Here is a 25,082-nt window from a genome sequence, read left to right as displayed (position 1 = left end):
CCAAGCCTACTGTTTATTTTTTCCAATGTTTCTGAATTTCTTTAAGTTGTCCAACTGCACTAACACACACAGCTACAATTACCCAGAACTAGATAGAATGGAATAGAATAGCCCTTTATTGTCATTGTACATGTACAATGAAATTGAGGGTGCTCCACACCAACTGTGTAGGAATAAAATATAAATAGTAAGATCCTACAGTGTTTACTGTACTGCACCGTCTTCTGAGTCTCTTCCAAAAACATCTTGTCAACCCTTTTCTAGCTATGACAAGTTGCTTTCTCTCACTTTTGATTTTCCTTACTAATTTATGTCACACTATTTCACTTTGCATTTGTGTCTGGCAGCAGCTGTTGCACCAGCTCAAAATTCCAGTGATTAGAAACAGTACTGACCTTTGTACCTGTTGTGAGTCAGTTACTAACACCAGCTTGTAATTCAACAAACGTTCTCTTCACCATGTCAGTAAATAAAAAAAGTTATTTCTTTTTGTTTTGATTTGATTTTCTTTGAGACAGTGTTAACATTCCTATTTAGGTTGGAACACCTTGAATATTTAGGATACTGGTTAGTCTGAGAGAAAGATGGTGTTTTTATTGTTAAACATCACAATGACATCATGTTCAAATTCCACTAAATAAAAGCAATTCTTTTTTCCATTTATCAGTGCCATCATTGATTTCTATATCTATTTACCACTAGTTTGTTATTTTGAAACATTATACATGCTGTTTATAAATCTAAAGCAAAGAGTGTCCTGTTATTTTGTCTTAGATGTAACTGAATAAATTTAACTAAAGTATTAACAAGCAAACCTAAAACAAACCCCATTATATTTCTTGCAGACCAAACACGGAGTTTTGTATTCAGCATTGCAACAAGCATTTAAATATGAAAGATTAACCTAATTCTTCTGCTAATTCTAACTGCTCAAACTTAGTGTACATAAACTTCACAGGACTGCAACAATCTTAAGACTGTCGAGTATCTTTACCTTTATTTTCTTTAAAAACTTTACAAGAAAGTGTTTCTTGTCCTCAAGTAGAAAACATGTCATTAGAAACAGGCTTACAGTATACTAGAGAAAATGAGAAATGGGTGAACCACAGTCTATTACATTACATTACAACATTAAGTTGACTCTATACTCACATTCACTGTGAACATTTTGAGTCATTAGTTTTATGCAGTCAAAGGGCATACAGTAAATACTGTAACATTTTAATCTGCAACCTGTTCATCAGCAAAGACAGTAATTTCTGAAAATCTCCTTTTCTAACTGACATTATAATGTTCCCCGTAAGGTCATAACATTTGTCCCCAGTAGGAAACCTGTGGGTGTGTTCCCCACATGATGATAGAAAAAACTGGCACTACATTTGTGTTCTGTCACTAGAGGCTTAATCATAGTGAAGTTAAACATAGTAGAAAACATTTATTCGTCATCATCGTCATCATCGTCGTCGTCATCATCATCATCTTCATCATCATCATCATCGTCATCATTATCATCGTCATCATCGTCATCGTCATCATCGTCGTCATCGTCGTCATCATCGTCATCATCATCGTCATCGTCGTCGTCATCGTCGTCATCATCGTCATCATCATCGTCATCATCGTCATCATCATCTTCGTCATCTTCATCGTCGTCATCTGGATCAATCTTTCCAGACAGAACATCCTCGATCCACTTTTCGAGCTCATCAGCTGTTGGCATGTCTTCGTCGTCATCCATTTCCATCCAAACGCTGTCAGCCTGCCAGTGACAGACATTTATATATTCAAAAGAAAAATTCACATTTATGCACATGGGCCCTGCATGGCGACTCATTTCCTTTAGGACAATATAACAGTTGTGTGTTAATGGCATGTGCTCGCCACACACATTAGACAATAAAGGAAACACAAAGTCTTCCCTTTCTTTCATATAGATTGCCTTCAGGGTTCATTTGACTACTTGTTAACAGTTGCTGGATGGGCAAGTTTCCCTCTCCTTTAACTTGTTACTTGATCTCCTCTACTACCCTCAACCCTGTTTGGTCATTAACGAGTGCCAGGAAGTGAATCAAAATGGCAAATTTAGAAACCATGAAACTAAACAAAGAGCTTACTATTAAGCTCCATTAAGAATCTGATTCAGCTAAGGCCTCATCAGGACTGTTGTATATGTGTCACATTTGATACATTTTGTTAGACAATAACAATTATAGTTACTTTAAGAAAAGTTACTGTCAAAGTGCTTTAATCTTTCAGAGACTGTTTGGCAATGGCACCAAAAAATAGACCATGGTGACGAGCAAATATTGTTAAACAATTAAAAATGAGCCTGGATGGATGATTAGTTACACATGAATTTTAGGGTTTTTCCCTCTTTTGATTATCAAAGCATGAGGTAATGACCATTTGAGTATCTCATGCTGTACAGATAGCCTGTTTTTTTATGGGTTAGCTGAAAGTTTTCTTACATCCTCAACATCAACTACACCAATCTGAGGAGAAGAGAGGTCAATGCGGAAGGTTTTCTCCCAGTATGGAACCAGCTGAAAGGAGAAACAGAAAAAAGGAAAAGAAAAGAAAGCATTAAATGGAGACTCTTTTTTTTTTTTTAATCATTAGGGTAATTTTTATCCTGTAGGTAGACTACATCATGAACACAAATAATTTCCAATGTAGTAGATATGCACTTTAACTGAGAAAATTCATACCAGAGGGAAGTTATCAGGATCAATCCAGATGATGCTGAGGTTAGGGTTATCAGTGTTATCACGTGCCACTTCCTTGAGAATCTCCAGGAATTCAAAGCCATCTAGAGATAAAGAAAGGTCAGCTATTGTACCAGTGATACTGGAGTAAGGGGTTCATATATGAACTTCGCACTGATTTAATTCACGAGCCATTTCCTCCCATCCACCCTGTGCTGGTGTGGATGGGAGGTGCTCTGGTGTCTGAACAGAGCTCTGCCAGCTGCAGCCACTAACCCAAGCCCTCATCCCAGGTTTCCACCTCTTAGCCAACGCCCTAGCCTCTTCTTTCTTATCACTGGCTCATCTCTTTTACAGCCTCTGCCTCAGTGTGTCCACATCGGTTCACCTGTTTAGTTCTAACACTAAGGCAGAAAATCACCTGCATCATCCTCCTCAGCAAAGGCAACAATGTGTTCTCCGTCAATGTCATCCTCCTGCAAGTGCAAAAGAGGTTCATGAAAGCATTTTGAATATTTATGCTCTAAAATAACAACACAAGTAACTCTGAATATGATAAGTTGAATGTTTTGGAGGTTTGTTTTTTTTATTACAAAGCAATCTCAGATCTCTTACCCAGATCTCATACATGCTGTAAGGCTCAAGTTTCCTCAGAGTGGGCCTGAAACATAAAACAATGTTAAAGTTTATAAACACAAAACAGTTTTTTTAGTATAACATAAAAATGACGAGAGTATTTTGTCATATATCACTTATATGAATAAGATGATGCTATATTGAAACATGACCACCACCATTATTGTAATTAAGTTAAAAACTGTAATTGTTTGACATTTAAAATGTTTATGTTTATGGTTAACAATGGACTTTTGCAAAAGATCATGCATATTCTAGCATAACAATTGCTTTAAAAGTTACTATCAACAACAGTACAGTGCAGGAGAGTAATAGGAGCGACCACTAGATGGAACTGCTAGATTAGTGTTCAGCATGAGGACAAAACTACATTATACTAAATATAAAACCACACACACATGGACTTTACTGCTATAATAATATGTCTTGGTCCTCTCTGAGAAACCCAATCTAAAATGTTGGAAACACACAAACAGCCACATATATCCTTAAGCTCTTTATGTCAGTATCCCACCTATCATGCTGCTCAATGAATTCAACAATCTCAGACTCGATGTAGGGCTTTCCTGGAATAGGCATAGGTTCATCCATAAATGGCTCATAGAAATCAACCTCATTGATCTTCAGTTTCAGCTTCTTGGCAATCTGAAAGAAAAGAAAAAAACAATGAACTAAGGTAGAAATAAAGTAGCACAGCAGTGATTTTTAAATGTTTTAGGCACTTGATACAAAGTAAATGCATACTATAAAATATACGGTACCAAGCTCAATTATATAACCTTAAAATTTGAAATTAAAATTGTTAAAATGTCCCAACATAATAGAAATACTCAATCAGGCAGTTTAAACCTTGGGGTCAAATGTGGCATAGAATTTGACGAAAGGGTGGAACTCCTCAGCAGCATCGTTATACTCAGTGAAATCTGCATGGTAAAAACAAAAAGGAAAAAAAATTTCCACATTGAAAAAAAAAGCAGTATTAATTGCTTAGGGTCTTTTTGAGACTCAGCCTTTCAGTCTTAATTTTTAACATACGAGAAGATCTTTCACTCTTGAAGTAGCCGACAAGCCTGATGACCTCATCCATGTTGTAGAAACCCTTAAGCTCACGGTCGTTGCCGATGATCTCCACGGGGTCTTCAATCACCTGACAAAACAACAATGAAATGATGGAACTGTAAGTTCCGTTTATTAGCATCTTAAAGTTGGATAGAAATTAATAATAATTAAATTAATTTAGCAATCCTTTTAAAAGATAATACAACTGAAACATGCATGTACAACAGATGTATCGTAAGAGATCTGAAGTTAACAACGGTTGAATTTAAACATCCTTAATGAATGACAAGAATTTGCTTACATCATAAAGAAACTCAACCAGGGTGTCGGCGGCTAGCTCTCCATCATACTCAATAATCTCGTTATCGGCAAAGATGTAGATACTCTCCACTTCATCAAGACCTGGTGCAAGAAAAGTGTTTCATTATAATAATATTTAATTTCATAGATTTTTAAATCACATTTATTTTTGCTCTGGTGCAGCAATACTGTCAGTTATTCAATAGTGCAATACTGTGTACCATGTTTTAGGTGTTATTACGTGCTGTAACATAACTAAAACATTTCATTAACAAAAAAAAGAATCAACTGAATCAATTTGATGAGAGCCTTTTTTTCTGTACATAAAGTGACAGCATAAAGAAAGGCTGTGAGAAAAGTGGGAAACAGTGGGATTTCATAGATTTGCATTGATCCAAAGACCCTTAATTTCCCAGCAATGTTTCTGTCATGCTCACCAAGCTTTTTAGCAACAGCAGCATCCTTCTTTTCATCCACCAAGCCAAACCCAATGTCCTCATCATCAAAATCATCCAGAACTTGGGCTGCAAGCTATATAAAGGGATAAAGACAAAAAGAAATGAGTTGAGCATGTGGATGGGAAAAAAGAAAATAAAGTGAATGTTGTGTGAATCTACTGCCATACCTAAGCTGATTATGCCCCAGTCTGATATTTGTGATTCATTGCTCTGACAATAGTGGGCATTTTTTAATCCCTGAACACCATTGAAAACAGATTTTTGATTTCATTTACACAAGTAAACCCTTGGCATTTCATCTCATTTTCAAGGCTTAAAGGCCAAAGCCTTTAAGATTGCTGCCTTGCACTTTCTCAATCTCAGTGAAACCAAAGCCAACAATTGACAGCCATCATAGCTGGCAAGAGAAGAGGAACGACAGCAAGCTTTCCAGAAGAACAAGAGAGGCAGAACTTGGGCCAACTACGTCAAGGATAAGAGACGTCGCAACAGGTGTGATGGAAATAAGAGCAGCTCATATTTACTGAACATATACATGCACATACATATTTAAACAAACTGTAAACATACATCTTATTCTTTCTCTTCACACAAGTTCAGAAACCATTTCAAACATATACACTTTTCCATTTGTACTCACTTCTTATTTTTTATTACATACATTACATTACATACATAACATGACGATCGACCATTTAAATATAAGGTTGCACTATGAAGTGAGTCAAAAGCATAATACAGCAGCCTGCAAAGCATCATTGCAAAATGGGTAGCATTCATAAGTGACAAAATTCTCCAAAGCACCAGCAGTAAGAGCCGTAAACTGTGGAAAGCATCTCCTGCTTCACTTTAGAGACAATCTTTAGTGCCATCCATTCTTTTGGTTTCCCAAGTTCAGACTGAGTAGCTTATGTCTGAGTTGTCTTTTTTTTTTCAAGGCTAATTTCTCCCAAATCAGTAAAAACAAAAACACTTATGCACTCTTTGTTAGTCTATGGATACTAAGAGTTTTCAAAGTAGCTTCCACAAGTGGGATTATCCCAGAACAAAACCTCCATAGCACCGCATCATGTTTTTGCCACTTTATTTTACACAATTTATACTGAGAGGATATTGTTATAAATATTGAAGAAAAGCAGCATGGTTAGCTTTAGCTATATTAGCTTTAGCAGTTTTCCAGGCATTAATCTAGGCTAAACTAGCCACCTGCTAGCAAAACATGATAGAATTGGTACTGGGCTTTATCTGTTTGAAAGTAATTATCATCTCAAAATGTTTTTTTTCTTTAAGAAATAAATGTATTTGACATATTCTCCACCAATGAACAATTGAAACAATTTGTGTTAAATAAAACCTCACCTGCACGCTTCACTGCACCTGCATGCTGTTTTCTAACTATTTTGAGGTACAGCTCATTAGTTTTAATTTTAATGTGTCTTCACAAAAAAAATACTATAAAGAGTTGTATGAAAAATTAAACAACATTATTTTTTTAATGATTTGGGTGAAGTAGTCCCTTGTTGCCGATGGTTGCATTGCTGTATAGATAAATAGGCAGGAGGATGGATGGACATGTTAGAGTTTAATGAACAGATCAAGCTTTTAAATGAGTATACACTTACTTTTCAGAAACGTGAAGTTAAACTTGCACAGCCCAAGCTGCTGCTGCTGCTGCTGGACTTTTTTTGGTCTGTGGTGCATGTTGTAACGTCACATGATCAGTCAACGAGTAGAAGAATTGGAACAATCAGCAGATACTTCAGCAGCAGAGAAATCCTTATTTCACAGCCCAGCTTTGAAACACTTGACACAAGAGGCAGACCTTAACATACCTGATAGATAAATGCTGCTTGACTTGTGATCAACTGCAAGAAGAAGTAATGCTTTAGGGGAATGCACAGTGTCTTGATTTACAGCAAATTGGAAAGGCCCTCACTGCACACAGAAGGCTTACACTGATCTTATTCAAAGGACTATCATGACCTAAGGACTTCATGCACAAATGTACTCCAAGTACTGAAATACTGACCCTGCAAATTAAAAAAAAAGATAACTAAGTGGAACTACTACATTCAATTATTGAATGGTTTATTTTATTCCATTCCAAGTGGCAACCTCTGGAGTTGAAAAAGTCCAAAAGTGCACAAAACTAGTTCCTCGAGGTAACTACACACTCTACTTTCCATTCCAGATACACCTACATATTACGCCTACATGGAAATATATGCCATGACAGTGCATGCTACAATGTTAATGCCAGAAGAGGTTTGCAACTCTGCAGTTATATGAATCAGCAGAGTCTTGGTATATAGATACTATGCACTTCAGCACTCAGTGACCCTGCTTTGTAACTTCCTTACAGCTTCCACTCTTACCACTCTTTACCATCTGGCAGACGTTACAGGAGTCTGTCTGCTCGGACTACAAAACTTAAAAACCGTTTTTACCACCAGGCCATACGACACCTCAACCACAACACTTAAACACACACAACACAGTACACAGGACGCACTCAGAAGCTACCCTGCAGCTTCACAAGTACTCTGTTTAATCTGCACTGGTCACTCCACTTTATTGTTATTAATATTTATATTTAAAAAGTGCAATACTGTAATTTTCTGCTGCTTATTCCTGTGCAATATCCCATCTGCCCTCCCGTCATATTTCTTTTCAAGATTTTCTTATTTAATCACTAGTGTACATATATTTATATTTATAGACACATATATATTTAGTTATCTTTTCTCTTTTACCACGTCTCTCTAATATTTTGCTCTTTACTATTTTCCTATTTTATTTTATTTTATTATATTTTATTATATTTTCATCTACTGTACCATGCTGCTGAGTGACTGCTGCTCGTCAAACACGTTTCATTGCAATGTTGACCCTGTGCTAACTTGCATATGAAAAAAATAAAACTGAAAACTGAAAATCTGAAAATCTTGAATAAAACAGCTTACAGTTGATTGTGGAATATCTAAGAGGAAAGACATTTTAAGAACTGATTTTTTGTGAATCCTACATTTAAATTCAATTACTTCTGGTTCCAAAAATGCCAACATGCCAAACGTGTGGCTTAAAAATAGTAAGTCACAAATTAGTGGTGGCATCTGATGTTTTTTTATTTGAGAAATTTCTGTTTGAGGATAATACAATATTACATTTTACTTTTTTTATTCAAATATAGAGTTTTATAAGGCAATTCGAATTAAAGTAGCTTTAATAAACAACAGTATCAGAAGCCATTTATCACAAGAGGCCCTGAAGTATAATAGATTATATTCTGGGTGCTTGCTGTGGGGAGAGAAGGCAGGTAGAGATGATAAATCGAAGAAGCTGATGAATAGAGGATGATGCACAAAAAGTAAAGATTTACTTCAATCATCCAATCCAATCAAGCTGACCAGCTTTGTCTTCAGGGTCTCATTTCTTTTCTAGTGTCAAGATCACACCTTTTCCATCTTGAGATATATATGTATTTTTTATATATCTCACCTCACTTCACCCCTACTTATCTGTTCCCTTGCTATCATCCAACCCATGCTGAAATCTGAGTGCGCGAAGCCAAGTTAGAGGTCAGCAGCGTAATTACTTGGCTCCATCTGCTAATGCCCAGTCACAGTCAGCTTGTCACGTGATCCCGATGAGGAAGAGCACCAAGGTGAGCTGTCAAAAACATGCTCTGGCTCCCTGCTGCACTTGGCTGTGGCATCAAATGCTGAGAAATGATTGAGAGCATAGACTGTACAGTGCAATAGGGGATCACATTTCGTCCAATATACAACTGTCCACTGCCTACTAGGCTAACCTGCTAGCATCATCAGTGTGAGTGGAAGATGTTTGTACTACTGAGAAACCCTTGTAAAATTGCATCAGTTGTACATAATGCAAAACTCAACTGCACAAATTTAGCGTCAAAGCTTATATATGCATTCATGAAATTATTTCCTATTTCACAAGAAATTTGTAAATACTCATTTGTGTCAAAAGCAGCCAATGGTGGTTTGGGCATCTGGCTAGGATCCCATTGGAGGGTTTCCAGAAATGCCCAGGTGGAAGCAGACCCTGGAGCAGACGGAGAACTCGCCAGAGAAATAGATATCTCATCTGACCTCAGCATCCCCCACAAGAAGGAACTGGAAAATTTTGCTGACATCTCAATCAATCAATCAATCAAGGCTTTATTCGCCACGTGCAGGTTGCCCTGCAGTGAAATAGGACCCCAGCCCCCCCCCCCAACCTTACACACACAACACAGACATCACATGGGGATACAGGTCGGAGATCGGTAGCGTTACAGAAAAAAAACACAGAAATATACACTACAATGGGAAAGTACAAGAGGAAAAAGAGAGACCTCTACTCATGCTGGGCTCCTGGGAGGACAGCATGAGAACAGGAAACAAAAAAAAAAACTCCTCTGCACAAAAAAAGCACATAAATGTCCACAGCACAACATTATGGAACACGTGACAAGCCACAGGGTCGGGTGGGGGGTGAGGAGTAATCCGAAGCAAACACAGCAGCCATCCTGCCCAGCGCTACCATTCCAGCGCGGGCTTAGACCCGCCGTGTTCCCAAGAGGGAACAAGTATTGAAGGCGTTTGGAAAGGGAGGGGGGATGAGTGTGTGCATATCAGTGTATATGTATGTGTGTGCTTGTCCAGACACTTCAGATATATCGCTAAAACAATTCAAGACACAAATTAGAAGAATATAATTATATTAATATGAATGCCTTCCATCAATACACCAACACTATATGCACAGCATCTATCGAGACAGACATCCATTCTTTCAGTTATTTCCATTTTTACTTATTTTTCTAAGTTTCGCTATAATAAGTTTCAATGGAGGATCTTCAAAATGATAGTGGTAAAATTATATTAAAAATAAGCCACCCACTAAATCAGAATCACACATCTTCACCTACTAATAGCTAGGTGGAGTTATGTCCTCTATTATCTGATAAAAAAGTGTGTTGAATTGATTTATTATAGTTTTGAGAGGTGGATGCAAAACAGTTTAGTGTCAGATCTATATCCTTTCACCGTGTTTAAACAAAGTATTTAGCAAGCGTCAGACATGTTATATGAAAACTGAGTCTTTCTTGAGATCTTTTATAATGTCCACCTTTATATTTCAAGAGAAAAACAAGGTGTTGTTTGTCATGCTGAAAGTTCACCATGCATAACTGACTGACTTCAGTAAAAAAGCTTTGAACTTAAGTTTCAGTGCAACAATGCCAGCATGTACTGTGGGTTTGTTCTGGGTATGTAAACAATATGTTATGTCATGATTCTGGGTCCTTTTGACACAGCATTTTGAGCTTCATATGTTTTGATGTGAGTCTGTGTTATGGGTTATGTTCTGATTCTTTAGTTGTGCTGTGCTGATTATTATTATCCTATGTTTTGTTTCTGTTTTGTGTTTTCAGCCCTTCCTCTGTTCTGTGCCTACCCTGGTCCCACGACTCTGTGTTCCCTCTGTTGTCATGTCTGTGATGTCAGAGTGTCTGCTCGTGAGTCTGTGTCTGTAAGTTCAGTCAGTGTACTTCCTGTTTTACTTTGGTAGTCTTCAGTCTGTGTGCGTCAGGTTCTGTTTTGGTGTACTCCGTCTCGTTGTTGTGTCAGCCGTGTCTCCCAAGTGTTTGCTCTTTGCCCTGTTCCCCTTCTGTATTTAGTGTCTGCGTCTGCTCCTGCTTGTCGTCGCGTTGTAACCTCAAACTCGCCTGTGTGTTCCGTTTCAAGTTCAGTTCCCAGTATCACCAATTAAAGTTGTCTGTTCTGAGTTGTTTGAGTCTTTAAGTTTACTTTTGCCTCTGTGAGTCCTGCACTTGGGCCCTTCATCCTGCCTGTCTGCACACAGCCATGACATGTTATCAGTAACACATTCGACATCATATACCCAGCATTCTTCTTCAGCCATAACTCAACCATAAATGTCATTCCCTCCTCCAGTGAAAGTTCATGAAAAGAGCTGCCCTAGTTGCTGTTTCCCTCTCTGTCGCTGGTTTAGCTATGACTGAGACATTTTTGCTTTGCACCAGTGCATTTCTGGTCTATTCCTTGAGTGAACACATGAGCACTTGATGAATCATGTGTGTGTGTGTGTGTGTGTGTGTGTGTGTGTGTGTGTGTGTGTGTGTGTGTGTGTGTGTTTGACATTATGATGTAAGTCACTCAGTGAAAACCTAAAGGACACAAACCCAATCTCAGCCTGTAGCAGATTTGCTGTTAGCTTTGTCACTACTCCTTTAAAAAAACATCAATGTTTGTTCCTTAAGGTTGATGTTTTAGTGAATACATTGTTACAGGGTTTTGTTTTCCTCTCTGTTATATATGCTGAAGATACATAATGGCTTTGTCATAACGGATGCTGTTGTATGATAATGACGTTTAAGTAAAATAAATAACATTAATTCTGACAATGCAACAATATCACGATTCTTAAAAAAAAATAAGAAAATGATGGTAAAATCAACAGGATAGTATACTGCAAATCAGTCTGTAACATGCACAATAAAAAGGCAGAAAACTAATTTTCTCCAGGCTCTGGTCTGCAACTCTAAAATTGCTTAATCTTTCAAATGAAGAAACATTAAAAGCTTGTCACAGCAGGAATATTTCCCATTTTCCTGTAGAATCTGGTGTCCTGGGATCTGTGCAAAATTAGAAGTTCAGCTAGTTTTCCTCCTCTCAGCCAGACAGTAAATTAGTAATGGCTGCCGTAACACATCAGGACGTTCTACACTAGACTGTTACATAACACTGCACCGGGGTGGTCATGAAAGATTCAGACACAACAGCGCATAAAAAACCCACTCTGACTTCCCACTAGCGAGCGTAACTGCACTGTTCACAAGGAGACAGTCTAGGATTTTCCACAGAGATTAGACTTTCAAAGCTACTGTCTTTTCAAATGAATAATTTTAATTAATACAATTTTAAACAATCCTATAGATTTCTTTTTAAGTTTATTCTATTTTTTACTTCAGCTCAGCGTGCTTTCTCAGGAGAGCTGATGAAATGCATGGAAAGCTTTTGGAAACCTCAGAGGCACAGAAACTGATTCCCTACAGCACACTGTGAGGACAGAAATGTCTGGGACCATCTGTGAATCTCCTGCATTTGTCAGGCCCACTGTGGAGCGTTAGAGAAGAAAAGAGAAAAACTGCACATGTGTTATTTTACTAAAGCCATTTAATAGATAAGAGGTGTGCCAATGCAGCCAAGAGTGTCTGTGCACACACGATTGCCTTCCAGTGAGACACATACTAGGAACCATGATGTGTACTACTGAAAAATATATTTCACCAACTATAGCAAAAATGGTACACCTGCAACCATCTGCATAAATGATGTCTGTTTTCAATTTAACTGGTGCAGCAAAGTATTCATTAGCAAGCATATACATTTTTATTTATTTATTCTTGCACAAGAAAAAAACAGGAAAGTAAAAACTGATGCATTAACAGACCATGCTGATTTACTGCTTGGAGACCTAATTAGAGCTTTTGTTAAAGTTATTGGTACGTGTGTGTTTCCAGCAACTCACAATGTATGCAGTGAAAATGGACCATGGAATAGCTGCAACAAACTGCTCTGTTACCTTAAAGTATGCAGGAAGTTAGATTTGCCAGCATTTTTTTTTTACAGTGCACCATCTACAATACCAGAAAAGCTGTTGCAGACTGTACACTAATACTTTTTAAAAAATGTCCTCTACTATATATCATGAACTCCTCAGCACAGCGCTTTCAGCTGTTTGGTTGACATTACAATGTTGTTTTAATATTTCTGTTCCAACCCCCATAAACAACATCTACCCAAAACATCTACCCAGGGTACAATCTGGACATGTCGCCAGTCTATCGCAGGGTAAACAGGACAACAGTTCACACTTAAAATTGGTCTATGGCCAATTTTAGACTCTCCTATTAACCTAACCCCATGCATGTCTTTGGACTGTGGGAGGAAGCCTGAGTACCTGGAGAGAACCCATGCAGGCACTGGAAGAACATGCTGTCTGCATAGAAAGACCGTGGCCATTTTAACCCAGGTTAGGGTTTGACTAACCTTCAGTCCTTCAAAGCAGAAGATGTGCCTGATGCTTAACCAAGACATTTTAAAAAGGCTGTATGAAAACATGTGGTGCAAATCACGTTTTCATAACTGATTCACTATCACTTGGTGTTGGCAAGTTGGTGTCTTCCATACGAACTGCAGGTGAGAACAGCAACATTTTTAGCAACCAAAGCAACTGCAAGTGAGATTCAGTGCCTCTTTGTGACCAATTTCCCACTAGTGACTACACAAACCTCCATCAACCACTCACACAGTTAGCAGGGGATTTTTCCCATACAGGCCTCTCTTACTGAATCCTGACAAATTTTACATTACCATAATTTCTGCAAAGACTAAAAAATAAAACACTGTATTGTACTTGAAAAATATCAATATCTAGCTGTAAATATGTTTTCTTCTATTTCTACAGTGTTAAATTTATGGTTGTATCTCCGCAATAAACTGCAAGAAAACAATTTCATACATGTCCTTCTTCAGGTCCATCACGTTGTGGAATAGAGATGTAAGCTGGGGTTTCAAAGTCACATAATTCATATTTATTTTTTTCATAGTGCACCTTGATCCCTCCCATTTCCCTAACATCCTTCTGCAATGAATAAATGATATGAAGGCAGGTGCACATGCAAATAAAAGAGGTGTGGGTTAAAGAATGTTTAGAGGATGGAAAAGGCAAAAATGTGCGTGTGTGTGTGTGTGTGTGTGTGTGTGTGTGTGTGTTATGTTGAGGGAGAAAGAGAGGATAGCGTGGAAATTTAGAGATGATTGTACACATGGAAAAAACTACTCATACATGAAACACTGCCCATGTCAGCGACTGGCAAGCTGTGTAGCATCACACTTTGTAACATGGATGGATAGATGGATGGAAGCAGTTAATAAAGAATTAAGCATAGAAAAATACATCTGGTTGTGTTATCTCAAAACTGAATGCAATCCCATACTGTTTTTCTTTTATTATGACCAATTTTAAGCTATCTGGTAGAACAAGCAAATACCCAAAAACCCTGCCACACGACAAAAGTCAATAATAGCAGAATTTCATTAGGGAAAACTGAGTTTGTTGGTATGAGACATTGCTCTCCGTTGCACCTGCACTTCATATCCAGGCCCACTGTGGCTGACAGCTGCTTGATGGAGCCCTATAACGATGATAAACCTGTCAAGTGGTTTTACCGAACAAAATTGCAGATGTGCAAATGTAATCTGTGGAGGCTGTTTATGAAAATACTCAATGCTATTCATCTGCAGAGAAGGGCATGCTGTCTCTGTGATTATATTCAGGAATATATTTTATGAAATCACATTAACTAGCTCGAATTTTTATACCTCAGAAAGATTAAACAGATAATTTAACGCCTGGTAGAGTTTCAGTGCGATCAACCCGAGACCAGTAGTTTATCATATTTACCTTTCATGACAAAAAACACATTATCCAGGTATCATATTGTACCATGGATCCTCGGGCCATATGCATTACTGACCACAGAGCTGCATAGTCACGCCTGGGATTATTGAGAAGAGTTAGAAAAAAAATAGAAAAACAGACATTGCATAAAAGCTTCATGGTATATTACCACACAAGGCTGCAAAAACATCATTTTAACTCTTTCACCCCAACCAAATAAGGAGGTACACTCTTCTATTATTATAAACAACAGGTGGGTTTTGACATGGAACAAACTGGAGCAGTCAGAATGCCAGTCTCGCTGGCAAACAAACATCTTTATCTATCAACACAGATGAGATGATGCCGCAGAATAACACCAAGGACAGTTCACGTATGCATAACTCCTGTCGTATCCAATGATATCACATCTCACAAATTTGTTCTTAATTTAGTATGTCTTTCACACTTTAAATTTTGGGACCAGGAAAGAAGATAAGACAGGATTAGGTCTCTCACAACTCAAAAGCTGTGTTATTCTATGTTACATTTTGACAGGTGTGTTACTCGTCACTCTCATTTGTCCCTATAATTTTGCCTTGCATTTGGAGGAATGACTCAGAGGCTGTCAGATTATCTTCAAGACTTGTGTGCATAGCAATTTATTGAAGAGGATGGACAGACACACGGGACTAACAGTCCTGTGAAAAAACAATAGCCCTTTTCCAGTAGCACCTTCTTGGTTGGCTTGGTACCAGGTACTTTTTTAGTACCTATTGGCCTCGAGTTCCTAGCAATCTGAGGCAATCCAAAAATGTGACGCCAACTCATCAAATGACTGCTTGCCACTGATTGGCCAGTTAATGATGAGTCATTAAAGCGACTCATTTGAGAAAATTAAGGAAAACAAAGGAAATGGCTGCACAAAAACCCTGTGGTCCTCAAGTCTGACAAAAAGCCACAGACCAAGCAGCAGGTAAATCACCTCAACATCCTCCATTGCTGTGTTTTGTCACATGCAAAAGACCTTTCAGCTTGCAGTCAAGGTACTAAAAGGGCTATAAGTACACCCCATGATTCAGTAGAATGTAGAATTACTTTTATCAGCAATAACTTGGTGTAAGCAATTTTTCTATGACTTTGTCAGTCTTTTCCACTGTTGTTGAGGCATTTTTGGCCACTCGTCTTTAAGATGCTGTTTCAGTTCACTGAGGTTTGTTGCCATTCATTGATGAGGAGCTCTCTAGGAGTGCCACCACAGCATTTCAATCAGGTTAAGGTTCGGTCACTGGTCAATAATATGGTCACTGATTTAGAGGAGTGTATTTAACTGATTTTTTACTGATAATTGTTACGCCTTATTTTGTTTTTTATTCAACAGCTGCAGCAACAGTTGGTTTTTAAGGCTGGCCATTCAGATTATTTGCATTTTTTAAACACATGGCCCTTAATTTTAAACAGTGTAGGCAGCAAAAGCAAACTTCTGTTTCACTGTTGTTGAAATTTATTGCGGATTTCTATTTAAATACACAAAGAAATTCACATTATTATAATTACAAGAAATAAAGGTACTGTCTTTTTGACTGACTCATTTCAAAAGCTGACATCCTACACCCTGTATTTGAGGAGAATTTATGGGATTTCTAGTTAATAAGAGACCAGCAGCTTCAATTATAATTTCTCAGTAGTAGCTAAGGTGAAGATGCATTAGTGGTGTACTATTAACCCAACCAACTAAGACCATTCAAGTGTAAGCCTGATTTATATTTGGGGGAAGGCTTCAGCAGTCACTTTGAATAACAGTTACCACAGTGACAGCGTGACCTTTTCCCGGATCTCTCTGAGGATGGAAGAAGATTAGACAGGACAACTCAGAAGCCTCCTTCCTGTACTTCCTGTACAATATTGGACAACGTGCCTTGTGTGCACCCATGTCACTTTTTTTTAGCTATTAATATAACAACTACTTATAACTTAATAATTCTATTCTCCCTGGAGAAACATAGAAGGAAATGAACAGTAAGTCTATTCACTCTTGCCCAGCACTTTATTATTCAGTTAATAAAATATGGTATTATATGTCTTATTTAATGCTGTTGTGAATATTTGTAAAATCCAGGAGGACAGTGCATCGTGTTTGTCAAGACATATAAAGATTGAGGTGATCGCCAAAGTCAGACAGTGTGATGCTGTTTGAATTATGACTGTCTGTTTGCATTTTTGTGGCAAATCTATGTAACAGTTGCTTAAATTCAGTCTGGAAGTTGTATCAAATTGGCTGGGAGAAAGACAGCTCCATATACAACATGACATGCCCACTATGTGGATGGATGTTTATGACATGATTCAATGACCTTGGAAAAATCATGCATTTATTTATTTTAAATTATAATATAAAATATATACAATTTTAGCAGTTCATTTTGTTATACTTTAAATATAACTGAACTACAGGAAAAGGTGATGTGAAATAAACATGTCACAGCTTGTTGGGGGCTGATTTGATGACTTCAGGTAAGAGTGAAACCCCCCTTTTTAAAGTGAGAACAACCAAAGTATGCAAATGATCATCTCAGAAAACATTTATTAAATAAACCCTGAAGCAGATGGGCAGCAGCAGCAGAAGACCACACCTGGTGCCACCCCTGTCAGCTAAGAACAAGAAACTGAGGCTACAATTTGCATGAGCTCACCAAAATTGGACAGCATAAGAAACTTTAAAAATGTTGCCTGGTCTGATCTGTTTTGATTTCTGCTTTAACATTTGCATGGCGTGATCAGAATTTGGTGTAAAAAACAGGAAGGATGGATCCATCCGGGTTTGTATCAATGGCCCAGGCTGCTTGCATCAGTGTAATGGGATGTGGGATACTTCCTTGACACACATTGTACACCTTAGTATTATTTCTGACCATGTCCATCCCTTTGAGACAACAGTGTACTCTCTTCTGATAGCTGCTTACAGCAGGATAAAGTTTGTTATGAACTCTACAGTCACCAGATCTCAGTCTAGTCAAACAGCTTGGAGAACTGGATATTCCTATTACGGATGAGAGCATAATGGGACAACAAATCTACATTAACTATATGATGCAATCATGTCATTATGAACTGAAATCTATGTGTCTAGTTTCCAGCACTTTTTTAAATCTATGCCACGAAGAATAGGACAATTCTGAAGGCGAGTGGGTCCAGGCCAGTATTAGTGAGGTTTAACTAATGAAAGTCCCAGCTCCACAAAGATCAAAAGAGAAACTCATAAGTGAGGCAACATCATTAAAAGTTCTTGTGAATGATAACAAAAACAAAAACCCAACATGTATATTTTTTTATCGTGTTTTTAATAAAGAAAATGCTTATTAAGTCAGACCAGATGGCTCAGGAACAAATCCCTTTGTAAAAGGCTTAAGCACAAGAACAGAATATGAAAACAAAACTTTGCAAAATAGTCTCTAAAGCGTTAAAGCTATTCCAGACAAATTCTTTGTAATATGTTACTCACTGATTAAAAACATACCAATTTAAGAAAAATAAATAAATCAAGAATGAAGGAGTAATTTGATGTGGCTCCTGCTGTTTTCACAGTTTACTTTCTACAGTTTACTGGATGGTACAAAGGGGACCATAGCAACATAGTCAGCAAAACAGAGAGCTGGTGTGTTGCTCAAGAGTGTGGCAAGAAAAAGACAATCTGAGCGCAGTGGAGAGACTGGTGAGTATGAGCATTTACAGTACATAGCAACCAAAGATCAGAGTTCAGATCTGTAGATGGACGAAGAGAGAAAGCAGAAAAACAAGTTGTGATCAATGTTTGCAAAAATTGCTTATGAATCTAAAGTTTTCATATTACTGATGCAATTATTTTCATGTGTTTAACCAGCGTAACATTGAGTACTTACTCATTTTAATCACTGCTTTTGGCGCTTAGATGTTAATTTTGCTTCCCGTCCGTTAGTCTTTAATCATATCCTAATGACTTCTGCTTTGTAATATTTGTCATAATAATGTCTGTCATAATAATGAGATATATTTATAGCTGTTGGTGCTGCAGGTGGAGGTTGTATTTTAAGACCAGCACATTAGGTCGTTCAAGTCTAACCACTGCCATCTAAATTTGCTTCCAGTCCATTAAACAGATTGTTGCTGTCACTTCGCAGCACTGTTGGACATGTGTGATTAAACGCCCACATATCGCATGGAACTAAATAAATGCATGAGAGATATATTTATACTCGGTTGCCTGGTGAAGCATGAAAACTTCTATCAAATTATCACTTTTTATTCTTCTGTCACCTCTTTATCAACATATCAACAAGGAAAAAATGCACTTCCAGATTCTGCTGACATGCTAATTAACTATAGCAGTAAAGTAGAAGATTCAGCAAGGACAATTCACCATGTGCTACTCATCTATATGTGGGGTTTTTTTTTTGTGTAGTTGATTTTTTTTTTTGGGGGGGGGGGGGGGGTTGGGGGCGTTGCTCTTTTTATATAAATAATATATAATTTGTTATGTATAATTATTTATTTAAATGACTTAGGTAGGTGAAGCCAAAAATGCCTCGCAAAAATACGATATGGTTTCTTGAAAATAACTGAGTGGTTAAGGAAATTTACCTGTGAGTACAACTAGGAACTGCAACAATAATCAATAAGAAAAATAGTAACAGTAAGAGTAGGTTTTGATTTGGCAGAGTTGGCAGAGTTTTGTGCCAAGTGCCTTCCCCGTTTTTGGCCAGTGTAACTTACTAATTGAAACACTTTAATTTGAGTTTTCATAAACCATAGCTACTACAAGTAAAGGGTGTAATTTGATTACATCGGTTCTTTTTCACAGACTAATGTGACTACAGCTGTGGTCAAAGGTGACATGTTGGGCATGTTTTTGGAGTGACTGAGTAAGTCTTTGCAGCACACTGGAAAGTGCTGAGTTTGCTGGTAACGTATTTCACCAGTGCGGTCATTTTTTACCAGAGTTTGTTTCCAGTGAGTGAATATCTTTTTGACTTGCTCTCTGGATTTGTGATGTGTGTGTATGTGTCTGTGTCAAGCCAGCATGATCTTCATATAATTTCCCACATATATGTACAATTGAGTGAGCTTCTTCACAAACACATGCAGCTAAATGCCATTTACGACATTCAGATAATTCTAGCATGAGTATAGAAATCTGTGAAACCAGCTAAAGTGTGATTGATACCAACTTCTAGTCCTTAAAGTGAAACTTCATGCTTCTCATTTGGTGTTAATGTCTGAAATCTATGAAGTCTATTCGAGCTTCCTGGAAATAACACTTTTTGTTTTCACTTTACAAAGTCTGTGTGAAGCAATGGGCAGGTGGTCAGATGCACAAACATGCACACCGTTTGATCAAGGAGCCAAAGTTTGAGTCTTATCTGAGATTATTTTCAGTTATACTTTTACTTGCTGCTTGCATTCCAGAGTGCACAGGTTATATGTAATACGTCACCACTTGCAAAAACCATCTATAGAAAATTTTCTGAGTGCAGGTCTTTTCAATTGATATAATCTGCTAGCACACCAACTGTGTCTGCAAGACATAACTGCATTTCTATTTCTATTTAAATGAAGGCTATGCATGAAAACCCTAAATTAAACATAACTATAGCTTGACATTTACTGAAATTAAGATAATCAAGTCAATGTTAATAAAAGTTGTAATATATTTATATTTATTTTGTTGCAAAGCAGAAAGAAAGAAAGAAAGAAAGAAAAATGATGAATAAATACATCCCATCATACGTGTCATTCCTCGCTTTTAAACAAAATTAGTAAAGATCTGAGCCCCCGAGCTCTCCACTTTAATAATTCACACTTTCAGATTCATAGGTGGTAATGACCAGCTATTTTAACCATCCCCTTTGGAGCAGAAGGGGATGGTTCGTGATTGGTCACGACTGGCGGGAAGTCAGTAAGAGAGTAACAGTCCCGCAGGGACATGCTCCACTAAGCATCTCTTTCTCCAGCCAAGAAGCAGCACTTGGCACCACAGATAGGAAATTGATCAGATCCATTGACTTGGGTGTGTAAATGATGGTTTAACCCTCTCAGGCTCAAATTAAACTTTTTGTTGCTAATGCACAACCAAGTCCTGCAGTGGTACTTCTGAGTAAAAAAAAACTCATAAAATATGTATGTGGGGTAATCAAGTTGTTAGTTTTTAAGTGTTGCAAATCGGCAACGCCTGCCTTTAGAGGGTTAAGACTTCAGCCTGTGTCCAGGGGGGCATGTAGTAAATGAGGGAGATGTAGTTGATGTGAAATATGGCCTTAAACTCCCACAAGGGCTTTAGCCTCTTGCTAAGCATGCAGCTCTGTCCCAGTCTATTTCCAGCGGTGACTTATGCAGTCTAGTGTAAGGTACACTGCGCTTCTGTAAGAAGACACTTCTGCTCTGACAAGCAAAAGGCTGCTATGGTGAATATACTGGCTGACAGCAGGACCCAGGTGCATCAGCTGTGGATTGTCTAATAAAGAGTTGTTCATATTTATTCACCTAATAAAAGTCTTCTGAGCAGACATACTCTCCCTCCTCCTTTGGCTGATTAGCAGTATCTCTGGATAATCTATGAGTAAGTGCCTGCCTCAGAGGTGCTTAAAGGAGAAAGGGCTCATTTACTTCTGCTTTCGCAACATTCTGGCTTTGCCTACATTTGCTGTTGCACTTACATCATATGCCATGCAGATAAATGAGCATGACATCATGTTATACCATAATTGATGTTGTTAGACTAAAAGCAATTTGTAATAGGTTATATTTGTACTGTATACAACATTTTAGGCTTAACATAGCTAGAGGTAACCTGTGTGCAGCATTGAATATGGTTAACCACAATATTTTACCAGAGACATTGTAACACACTGTTGGTTTTAAAGGAACTGCACTGCAGAGGTTTGAGTTGTATCTGTCTGATTCCAACACGTGTATGGAAATGTGGAGTCTCAGACATGAAAATTGCAAAGTTCCAGAGTGTGCTCTGCTGGGACGGATACTTTTTATATTGAACATGTGTCCCTGCATCCATTGTCATTGTTATGTAGATGATACCGAGCTTTATTTATCCATTAATCCAGATTATACAAGTCAACTATACAAGCATGTCTTAAAGACAAAGGCCTGGATGACCTTGTATGAAATTCATACAAAACTTATTGTTCTAAAAAAGAGCTTATTTTAGCTACCCTCTTATTCAATCAGAGGTCAACAAAGCAGTAGATCCACATACGTATTTTACACAATTATGCTAAGATGTTAAGTTCTTCGAAGTCTCAAACCAGGGAGCGGTCATGTGTTAGGTCAATGTGTTAACCACTACCCTATGGGCCACTGTGTAAACACTATGAGATCAAAAGGATTAATATTTTATGATAATAAAGGAATAATATACATTTCTTTCCCATTTCCATCCACATCATGGTCATGTGTGGGCTTGCAACCTGTCACAGAGCTAACGCATAGAGTCAAACTACTACACACCAATAAACCTAAACCAAAGCATGTCTATGGGAGGAAGCCACAGTATCCCAATGCAACCTTCACAGATGCAGGGAGAACACGCAAACTCCGCCAGGTCGGATTCCAATCCAAGACCTTTCAGCCCTGGGGTGACGGTGCACCACTGTCCTGCCTCATTCCCATGTGGGAATTAAGAAATATACAGAACAGGATGAGGCACAATGAAAAAATTATATATTTTGCAGTCATGACTATTCAGTATTCGTGAGACTTTAATGTGTAAATCTCGTTGTTTTTTCACCAGATTTTTTGTCAATGTTCTGCTGTTACTTTTGCAAAACTCATATTTTACGTATTCCTACAATGGTTAGCATGGTTGGTGTAGTTCTATGAAGGCTGCAACATCATTTCACCTGAGTTTAACTTCAATAAGAGTCCAAGTCTCTCCTGAATGATGTAAGCAGGCAGCTACAGGGGTCAATTAATCAAGTTCAACAAATAATGAACAAATAATCATTATCATCAACCATACCTAAAGGTAGCTGGATTAAATGAACAAGCTGCATGACACAATAAAATGTAAATATGCCATAAGTGTCCACATGGACAGGTTATCCTGTAAGGTCTTCAAAGTTTCAGTTATTTCTGTGAGTTTGTGTGAAGATACATCAATTATGCTCAACATTGAAACTGGAATCATTGTATGATTACCTAATTTGGAAAATAATCTGATAACAGGTGACTGAATGCATGTTAATCCATAGTCTAGACTTCCAGATGAGTACTCCCCTGCATCTTTTCCCCCACATTCTCCATTATGGCTGCCTCTCTAAAGCATTCGTCCATGGGCAGCCATACTCGTGAGATGCCACAATTGAATGATCTATTAATTATTCAACTTGGCCTCACTGAATAATCTGTTCTTTTTTGCCTTTCTTCTTAAATGTCAAATGGGTAATACCACTCATCAATAACCCTAAGTGTGAAAGCTGCGACTGCATCCAGGAACCCCCAGTGTGGTGCCAAATTGCCCATCTGAAACCTTTCCCTCACGCCCCTCCTCCCACCATGCCCCTTCACACCCATGCACCACATATTCATTCAGTGTCATTATTTGGCAGACACCCACCTCCAGGGCAATCTCCTCTATCTGCAACTGCTTCATGGCACTGCGATTCCCATCCACATTTTTGTGGTAGTAAAGCACCATTACGTCATACTTCTTCATGATGGACTTGTAGTTCTTGGCACTGAGTTCATGGACCCGGTCTTTGCCATCATACTCAGGGATCTCCAAGCCCTTCTCTCCCCAGCACAGGGTCCCCAAAGAAGCGAAGACCCCTAAAAACACCCAGCACCATTTCATGGTTATTGTCACCTGTTCGTTGTAAGAACTCTTCTTCTCAATGCCTGGTGATAGCGGGGTAGAAGGGCAACTAAAATACTCTTAAAGAAGTTAATGTTGTCCCAAACACAACTTAGTGTCTTCTTCTTGTCCCGCAGGCTAGAGAAGAGCAGGCCTGACATTAATACCCTCCTTTTAAAACAGATTTGCACATGGTTTTGCTGATGTCACTAGCTAAAGAGGGTGGTACCATTTTCTGGGGCAGTAAAGGGGGCACAATACTGATCCTGCCCATCCGCAAGCCATTGGCTGTCTAAAATGTAGGAATGACAGTGGTGGGGTCAGTCAGGGTGGATAGTGCTCAGGAAAATAGCAAAGGGGGGGGCAACATAGGAGGAGCCATGTTTAGGCTGTAGAGCCACCTGTTTGGAGCTAGAGCTATGAAAAGGGAAAACAGTGTTGCTGGCTGTTTGGAGAGCTGCAGATACCATCCTAGTGTCTTTGAGGGCTGAAGGTATGGATAGATGTATGATGAGAGTGGGTAGAAAGGAGAGCTCTAAGATGCCTTTCCCATATTAAGTTTTGCAGAGGAGACACACTCTTTCTAAAAATAAGAGCTCTATTGGACAACACTCTGAACAACATGGTGTCCACAGAGTCCACATAGAGGGTCAGAGAGTAGTTGTCTTTAGAAAAACAGAGAAAATGGGGACACTTGTTTGTTTCTCAGAAAAATAACCTTTAATAGTTCTCCAATTTTCTAGCCACCCTCCACAACTGGTCTCAGTTATATTTGGTTCACTTATTTGGTTCATTTCCAACCATTCCCAATAGGTGGAAAGTCTGGCTTTTTCTCATTGTTCAAACACCAGAATGAACGAATTGTGCACGTTAGCTCTACTAAAAATGACTGCTTTGACTTTAAATCAGCAAAGATTACTTCAGCACACATCAGGAAACCCCTTAGTATTTAAACAAATATGAGAGATGCTCTGTAGGAAGTGTTGACATACAGTGGGGCAAAAAAGTATTTAGTCAGCCACCGATTGTGCAAGTTCCCCCACTTAAAATGATGACAGAGGTCAGTAATTTGCACCAGAGGTACACTTCAACTGTGAGAGACAGAATGTGAAAAAAAAATCCATGAATTCACATGGTAGGATTTGTAAAGAATTTATTCGTAAATTAGGGTGGAAAATAAGTATTTGGTCAATAACAAAAATACAACTCAATACTTTGTAACATAACCTTTGTTGGCAATAACAGAGGTCAAACGTCTACTATAGGTCTTTACCAGGTTTGCACACACAGTAGCTGGTATTTTGGCCCATTCCTCCATGCAGATCTTCTTGAGAGCAGTGATGTTTTGGGGCTGTCGCCGAGCAACACGGACTTCCAACTCCCGCCACAGATTTTCTATGGGGTTGAGGTCTGGAGACTGGCTAGGCCACTCCAGGACTTTCAAATGCTTCTTACGGAGCCACTCCTTTGTTGCCCGGGCGGTGTGTTTTGGATCATTGTCATGTTGGAAGACCCAGCCTCGTTTCATCTTCAAAGTTCTCACTGATGGAAGGAGGTTTTGGCTCAAAATCTCACGATACATGGCCCCATTCATTCTGTCCTTAACAC

General features: G+C 38.3%; 1 protein-coding gene across 2 annotated transcripts; it reads right to left on the bottom strand.

The window, feature by feature from the left end:
• Positions 1–577: 577 nt before the first annotated feature.
• On the bottom strand, positions 578–23,632 carry casq1b (calsequestrin 1b). 2 transcript variants are annotated; one of them, XM_086266454.1, is made up of 12 exons: positions 23,238–23,632; positions 6,991–7,023; positions 5,138–5,231; positions 4,702–4,802; positions 4,377–4,488; positions 4,191–4,264; positions 3,856–3,986; positions 3,321–3,366; positions 3,127–3,181; positions 2,709–2,809; positions 2,469–2,543; positions 578–1,759 (listed from the first exon to the last, which is right to left on the bottom strand). In XM_086266454.1, the coding sequence occupies exons 1-12, from the start codon at positions 23,472–23,474 to the stop codon at positions 1,436–1,438; spliced, it is 1,383 nt and encodes a 460-aa protein (XP_086122580.1). In that variant the 5' UTR covers positions 23,475–23,632; the 3' UTR covers positions 578–1,435. The 2 variants fall into 2 exon arrangements, with proteins under 2 accessions (XP_086122580.1, XP_086122589.1); XM_086266463.1 differs by lacking the exon at positions 6,991–7,023.
• Positions 23,633–25,082: the final 1,450 nt, after the last annotated feature.

The sequence above is a fragment of the Aulonocara sp. 'chitande type north' Nkhata Bay genome, linkage group LG3 (assembly GCF_057382095.1).
Source record: "Aulonocara sp. 'chitande type north' Nkhata Bay isolate Kocher_YH1m ecotype deep benthic linkage group LG3, A_spYH_male_GT1.1, whole genome shotgun sequence".
NCBI lineage: Eukaryota > Metazoa > Chordata > Actinopteri > Cichliformes > Cichlidae > Aulonocara > Aulonocara sp. 'chitande type north' Nkhata Bay.
This window is presented reverse-complemented; position numbering and strand designations above follow the sequence as displayed.

What these genes read in the sequence shown, in the direction of transcription:
- casq1b (XM_086266454.1), bottom strand. Translation starts at nt 23,474, where the DNA reads ATGAAATGGTGCTGGGTGTTTTTAGGGGTCTTCGCTTCTTTGGGGACC. An exon ending in AAGCAGCATTTATCTATCAG is followed by an intron (nt 5,232 to 6,990) that starts GTATGTTAAGGT and finishes CCCTTTATATAG; the next exon opens with CTTGCAGCCCAAGTTCTGGA. An exon ending in ATGCCACATTTGACCCCAAG is followed by an intron (nt 3,987 to 4,190) that starts GTTTAAACTGCC and finishes CTTTTCTTTCAG; the next exon opens with ATTGCCAAGAAGCTGAAACT.